The sequence below is a fragment of the Hoplias malabaricus genome, chromosome X2 (genome assembly GCF_029633855.1).
Source record: "Hoplias malabaricus isolate fHopMal1 chromosome X2, fHopMal1.hap1, whole genome shotgun sequence".
Taxonomy (NCBI): Eukaryota; Metazoa; Chordata; class Actinopteri; order Characiformes; family Erythrinidae; genus Hoplias; species Hoplias malabaricus.
In genome coordinates this window covers 1,423,668-1,431,013 of record NC_089819.1, presented here as the reverse complement: position 1 = coordinate 1,431,013, position 7,346 = coordinate 1,423,668, and the positions used below count along the sequence as shown (strand labels likewise).

The 7,346-nt window shown below is 36.1% G+C and overlaps 1 protein-coding gene across 1 annotated transcript; it reads right to left on the bottom strand.

The window, feature by feature from the left end:
- Positions 1 to 1,797: 1,797 nt before the first annotated feature.
- LOC136677014 (pleckstrin homology domain-containing family A member 3-like) lies at positions 1,798 to 6,099 on the bottom strand. The gene is made up of 8 exons (XM_066654358.1): positions 5,762 to 6,099; positions 4,713 to 4,829; positions 4,418 to 4,573; positions 4,156 to 4,280; positions 3,456 to 3,626; positions 3,285 to 3,328; positions 3,094 to 3,203; positions 1,798 to 2,723 (listed from the first exon to the last, which is right to left on the bottom strand). Exons 1-8 carry the CDS (start codon positions 5,799 to 5,801, stop codon positions 2,599 to 2,601), a joined length of 888 nt encoding a protein of 295 aa, XP_066510455.1. The 5' UTR covers positions 5,802 to 6,099; the 3' UTR covers positions 1,798 to 2,598.
- Positions 6,100 to 7,346: the final 1,247 nt, after the last annotated feature.

The window sequence follows — 7,346 nt, the reverse complement described above, 5'->3', positions numbered from 1 at the left end:
CTAACAACAATATTTAGTACTGGTAATTTGCAACATTTTTAGGCATACATTTCTTCATCTGTTGTTTTGCACAACTTTGAGACCTTTCTCATGCTGAGGATCATGACTCACAACTTGGGCGCACCAGCTTTGTGGACACAGGCTTGCCAGCTGGGAGAGACACCCTCAGGGACACCCCAGCATGATCCTGAGGCCATGCTTCATTTGCACCTGTTTTCTCCCTGCATATGGAGCTGTCTGAAAACAAACATTAATCGCACTCCAGAGAAATCATTCATGTATCCCTGAGCTATTTTAAATGAAAATCAAATGACAAGTACAGATGACGGAAGGCTAAAAATAAGTCGAGCAGCCATTTCCTTATGAAAAGATATAGTTACCTCATAGTTGGTGGTTAGAAATCTGTCTGAATAATCAATTAATGGAATATATTTAGTAAGTTTGAAAAGGGATAGAAAAGATTAAATTAGAATTCTTATATGTGAAATAGCTCTTTTACTGTGACATATATTCATATTTGGGGAACTGCCTAGTTTGCTGGCCTGGAAGGTGCATAGGTTTAACTGAGGGTTTAATTGATCACCATCACTGAATACAATTCAGTATGACTCAAACATGTATGCAGGAAAAGGGTATCTATCTGTCTATTGCTGAGATGGCTACATTACTTGTGGTGCTCAGCAAAATGAAGCCTAATTCCTTGTCTGTGAAAACAGACAAAACTATTATAAGAACAAAAGAGGAAACAAATCAGAAGGGGTTAAAATGTGAGAAAGTCTACAACATTAGCCAAATTCACAATTAGATTTAAACGAAATTATTTGTTTATGTTTTTAATATATAAATTGCAAATGTATTGAGAATGTAATAATATAAAGCAAGCTATATATAATTTATTTTACAATTTGATTTATTAAACTCTTTTACAGTAAGATTGTGTTCTAAGTTATATACTTTTCTACATACCTAGGATAAAGTTGATAAACCAAGTCATGCTTCTAGTCTAGATTTTGAGCTGTAAGGCTGAATCACCTTTTACCTTAGAAAACTTAGGTGTCACTAAACACAAGATAAAAAATAATAATAATAAATAAAAATACATTGAGGTCTATTTTCACAGAAGAGGGCACAGTAAACCACCTTCACTGAGTTTGTCAAGAATAGAAAACTAGCTGATTCTAGATTTGTGTGCGCCATTTGAACAGAAGTCTTCAAATCTGGATGTTGAATCCAGGTTCCAGGCCAGGACTTCAAAATGGCAGACCAGTATGATACTGGGAGTGCATCGAAAAACCTTATAAGATACTGCTTTTTCCTACCAATGTTCCTCTTCTGCTCTGTGACTATAATAAACTATAATTAAACATCTATGTATGTTATGTTGTTGACAGTGAAGTGAAAAGTAGGCCATCATACAAATCATTACAGTTTAAGGGAATAAAATATACCAATGGAAGCATCAAGTCAACTTAGAAACGTGTACTAAAAGCATTTTTTTTTCTTTCTGCTGCCTCCTTGTTGACTAAATCTCTGAATGTGATCCAAATGATTTTATTGCTAACTGTAATACAAGCTTCAACATTTGTCATTTTAAGTGAAAAAAAAGCCTGTGTTGTTTTCTGATGTTCTAAGCCCATCTTTATATTAGCTGTATCTTTCTGCAATCTGATCATTAGATTAGGTGATTCAAATAAACGATTAGTGCAGGTATTTATATTGTAGCTTTTCAACCTGCTAATCGCAAGCAGACATTTTAAAGGGCAAACTTTTTCACAGTTAAATACATTTGGTTTTAAAAAGAAATGATGATCAATTTAGAGGGAAATAGTTGCATGTGGTAGAGAAGAGTAATGTATGAAACATCTGGGCAAGTAAAGGACCAACATGTAGCTAAATGTGGCATGTAATATTTCTTAGTCTAGTCCCAGTTATCCAGCATTACAGTAGTTTTCAGTAATATTTACATGCGAAAAATAAAAGTTAAAACATCGTCCTAAATCTTTTTAATGTGTATTTTTTTCACATTACACTTATCAGTACATCAAATTCCTCCATGCGAAGAATAAACTTTAAGGCAAAAATCTTTTATATGAGTGTGTGGTGACAGGATTACTGTCAATCTGGCAACTTAAGAAAATAAATAATTGTGTATTTTGTTTTATAAACTAGTGAACACTGGAGCATGCCAAGTGAACAACAAAGCAAATAAGCATCAGAGTTAATGTCAGTACACACAGTTCCTTGGCACTGTAACAAAAACCTTTCTATTAAGGTTCTCTGCACAAAACAACATAGGCTACACGTCAGCTATGAAATCCAAAGTGAATTTCCATGTTCTTCACCAAAGGCCTATGATAATTATTATGTATCATGAATCAAAAACAACATTATGGCAAGCAAAGCAATTTAAAATACCTGTAAAAATACAAACATTCAGATTGGACTTGTTTTTCTGCAGTTTTCTCATTAATAAAGTGCAACGAAATGCTTCATTGAAGAAATAATACTTCCTAAAACACCAACAATACACACTGCGAACGATCGCTGCACAGCAGTATTCCTTCAGGTTTTCTACCTCTAAAAAGTTTCTTGCCAAGCTCAAAGTGACAGGTCTGACTCTGGAGTGTCTGTTTCCGACCCAAAGCGGGTGCTTGTACTAATCTCTTCAGGGATGACTGTTGCAGCATCACCATTTAGGCTGGCCTTGGGGAACAGCACAAGACCTTTAAGGGAAAAAAACAGCAATAAGGGAATGGAATGACACCTGGAAAGACACCACAGACATTGTCTACACTAAAAAAATTGATTGCATTTATTCAAATTTACACACAATTCCTACATTATCCTACATACAAAACTGTAGTAGAAGTTATTGAAATGGAAGTAAAAGCAGTCAGGTACATGGTTACTTGAATAAAGTTATGAAATATCTACTGAAAATACTCTCAAGTAGCAAGTTTCTTCATAGCTGTAGAGGCAGAATCATAGCCTTAAACTTATTGATTTCTTGCAGTCAAATGCGAGTTGTGCTTTTCTATAATTCAATGAAGACAGGGATCTTGTGAATCTGTGTGTTTAAAGAAACTAACTCACGCTCCATTTCCTCTGTACCACCATCACTAAGAGCTTCTGTATCTGAGCATGTCCTTGTTCGTCTTTGTGAAGACCTTTGTACTGTCACACACTCTTTCTGAGCATTAGACCTTAAGAGCAGGAAACAGAAATCAATGGTACAAAAACAAGCCCACTGTGTATTAAAAAAAAAAATGTATTTTACACTGTACCTGTCATAACTATATGTGCCTGGATGGCTGATTGACCGCTTCATCTAAACAATGATCAAGACATCAAGATGACAGCATTGTTAAATCTGTCCATAACTATATTTTCAATACAAGTGGTGGGATTTTTTTGGTAAAAAACAAAAACAATATTAATTGAGATGTGCTATTTACCCTGGCCATTTGGACGAGAGAGGGTGAAACAGGGGACATTAAGGGGTCTGAAGGGCTTGACTGCAACATGTCTGTTTGGAACTTGGAATTGGCAATCTTCATACATTCCTCCAAAGTCTGAATGAAGGTATTACATGTGGCGCTCAGCAAAGATGAAGCCTCATTCCTTGTCTGTGAAAATGAAAAAAAAAAACAAGTGAGCAAAATGCGAGACAATAAATAACAATTTTATTAAATGTATTTAATATATAAACAATAAATGACACTGACCATTTAATAACATAAATCATGCTAAAATGACTGTGATTGTACCCAGTTACCCATCACATTTCAGGCATTCTTTAAAAGAGACTTTACCTACCTGAGCAATTCTGTAAAAATTCTACATTATATAATTTTCCACTTACCCTAGATATAGTTGATAAGCCAAGACATGTTTCTAGTTAAATTTTGGCCTCTGCATTTTAGAGTTATAGCTGTAAGTCTAACATTGCTAAAAACCTGTGCACACGAATTAAAACAGTTTAAAAAAAATGAAAAAAAGTTTTATTTAGCTTATCAATGCATTTCGAAGAACCTGTATGAACATTTTGGCATGTATTTACAAAGGCTTTTTTTGGGCTACTATTAACTTCAAGTATTTTTAGCAAACTTTGCATTGTTGTTACTGATAAACGAAATGCGAAGTGCAGTGTCTAACCTCGGAATGGTCTCCCTCCTGTTCCACTGACTCCTGAATAGTGTGAACCTGCTGCATTAATAAGTCACAGTAAAGACGCAGTTCTGACATCTTGGTTTTCAACGATTCAGTTGTCTCTGTTAGTTCTGCGTGGGGTATAGAATGTCAATTTTTTTTTGTTTGCACTTTCAATCATATAATTAGCAATGAAAATAGACAGAGAGAGAAAAAGTGGAAAGGACATGGCAGTGGAAATGTAGTTGTGATGTAGCAAATGCCCCACCTCTCTCTTTTTTGGTCCTTGTGTCAATGAGGCCAGCCTTTGAGCTTCCCAGGGCCACTAGCCATTTCTGTCTCTCGGCTGCATTCACAGCTTTCACATAAAAGTGTTGCTCTCCTGGTATAATCAGCTCCAGCCTAGTATTATCGGTTGGGTGAACTGGTGACCAAGAGGAAGTTTAAAAAACAAAGAATTAAGCTTTTAAACTGTTTTGAAAGCTCCCTGCTTGGTAGGCAATACACTGTAATACATTTCAAAATTATTTTGCATTAATTATAAACAGACTGAATGCTCTTACCTTTAATTTCACACACTGACATCTTTATACTGCCCTTGCTACCTTTGCAAACGTCATCTTGGGAATCGTAATATGAAATAATTCCATTGTCCAAGACGAACCACCGTGGCTGCCATCCTAAAACACAGTAACGTTGCATGTGAACTCACATATTTCAAATTCCAGTTAAACCACATTTATTGATGCCAAAGTGCTAAATGATTTGCAATCTAGCAGGTAGATAAAGTGTCATGGACTGTCCTTTAGTGAGAACATTACAGACTGTCATTACTAAAAAAAAAAAAAAACATGATTTATGTGAAAAAATACTGGGGTTTTCCAGTAAACAGGATTTCTCAGATTCTCCCCAAATTAAACAAACATCAAAGTCAAGCTAGTCCAATCTTAAAATTGTTGGAATAGAACTGAGGGGCAATCTTATTGGAAAATCCTCAATTTTAGACTAAACTATCTGGGTTACAGAGAAATTATGCTTTGTGGAATTGCACCAGGTCAGTTGATTTCTGCTCGCTTTCAAGCAAATGAAAAAGACCTGACGATATGATTTTATGGTTCCTCTTTTTAAACTATAATCTATATGAAGCAAAGGAAGCCATAGTGGAAGAGACGTGAAAATGTAGACGTTAGTATTAGAATTCTGCAGAGCTCTGCTTGTGAGAGCCCTTCATAGTAAAGCTAAAATGTGCAAACAGCTTAATCAACAACTTTTTAATGCGTTCTGTTTCCCACGCCTCATTAAGTCGTTCCCCTGCATTATTAGTTTCCCAACCTTAAATCGTTCCCGTGCATTATTAAGATGTTCATAAACCCTAGTTTTATTTTGAAGAAATGACAGCAGCAGAGTTCCTTATTACTGAAAAAACCCACAAAGCTACAAAATATCCTCTAAAAACTAACCAAGAATTTAGCTTGTATTTGAAAAAAAAAAAACATCTCACAACTGCCTAAAAGTTTGCAGCTGAGTCAGCTAACCCAGAGGCTCTGTTGTTTTGGTAACTAGCATTATTCCATGTGACGGCGAAAATTAACATTAATAAAGCCTTTATTACCTGTCATGTAATTAGTCCACTTGTAAAGTACACCCTCCATTCTTCACAAGCAGAAACAAGACTTTACAAATGAGTTACGTCTGTAATTTAAATCACACTTCATTGGTGGCCTTGGACCTGGTTAGCTTGCTAGCCTCCAAGCTAACTGCTAGGTGCATTCAGATGTGTTTTATCTCGACAAAGCGAGGTAAAGCGCATTTTATGAAATAAATAACAACATTGTGGAGGGTCTTCTGGTCTGCGGAGTATCGTCACGTCATGAGAATCGCTAGCTGAGCGGAGCTGAAGAGGGGAAGAGGGACCGCTCCATTTCCGCTGAGTGAGGGAACGCTAAAGTGATGTGCCGTTTGCTGAGGAGTCGAATCTTTTACATGATCCGACTCACTTTGTTTCCCCTACCTGCCGTTCTTGTCCTAGGTTAGGCGGGCTTCTTTTAGCAGTGCGCTGATTTATTATTGTATTTGTTAGGATTTTTTAATTCCTTTTTTTCCTTCTTCTGCCTTAAAACGAATCGCACAGCACAAACCGTAAGACCTACAGCAGGTAGTAGTGTACACAGGCGCTCGAGCTAGGCCCGATAGGCCTAAAGGGGGCGCTACAGAGAAGGAAAACCACTTGAGGCTAATTTGCGCTAATTTGCATATTTCGATCATATTAAAAATATGATTAGCTAATCATATTTTTGCGAACTAATTTCTGGTTTTTATTCGATTCACATGGACTTGATGTAGAAACGTTCACAACAGTTTGCTGGTCAATATTTATAAAAAAAAAATTGCGATCTTTCAAATCAAGATGGCCGCTATATGCAAATGAACTTGAACGTTCATGGCATATGTTTTACTTTGACCCCTGTTTACTTAACTTAAATCACATGAACTTTCAAACATTGCTTCAAGACATGATTCTGGTGCATGATATATTATAAGGGCGTTATAATAAGTAGTTATGTCTTTTTTTGGCAATATCTCAGCATCTACAACGCATATCAAGTTGACGTTTGGCATTCTGGTTCTGCGAGAAAGCATACACTTGGGAAATTAAGGATAATCTGATATGGGCAAAATTATTAATGTCATCGACCAGTCACATTTCAGCAGGTGATTGACAGGCTTAACAATGCCCAATCATTATGAAATTTGAATGGTATATCCATACACACACTTTGTGAGAGCCTATAAAGTTTTGTGTTGATAGCCACAAGGGTGCACAATTCATGATTTTAACCTGAACATATGGTATATCTCAGTGAAAACTGAACATCATCAACTAATATCAACATTATAATAGCTTTATAATATACTCTCTGTAGTGTCTCACAACATTGCTATTGCAATTGTTTTCAAAAAATGCAGTTTTTCTCAATACTCAGGTATGTGCTTTTTGAACCAGTCCCTGGATTTTCATCCTGTCCACAAACAATTTATCTCATTGCAACCTGTATTTCCTGTAGGTAAATGAATATCAAAAAAAGTTTGAACTTTGGACATGCTTTTGCTGCAATATTTCAACAAACATGAGTGGGCCTGAATCAAACCAAAATGGGTACACCTATGCAGGGCATTACTCTGAAAAAGTGTGCCAA

What these genes read in the sequence shown, in the direction of transcription:
- LOC136677014 (XM_066654358.1), bottom strand. Translation starts at nt 5,801, where the DNA reads ATGGAGGGTGTACTTTACAAGTGGACTAATTACATGACAG. An exon ending in GGCACATATAGTTATGACAG is followed by an intron (nt 3,204 to 3,284) that starts GTACAGTGTAAA and finishes CCTGCTCTTAAG; the next exon opens with GTCTAATGCTCAGAAAGAGT. An exon ending in TGGTACAGAGGAAATGGAGC is followed by an intron (nt 2,724 to 3,093) that starts GTGAGTTAGTTT and finishes TTTCCCTTAAAG; the next exon opens with GTCTTGTGCTGTTCCCCAAG.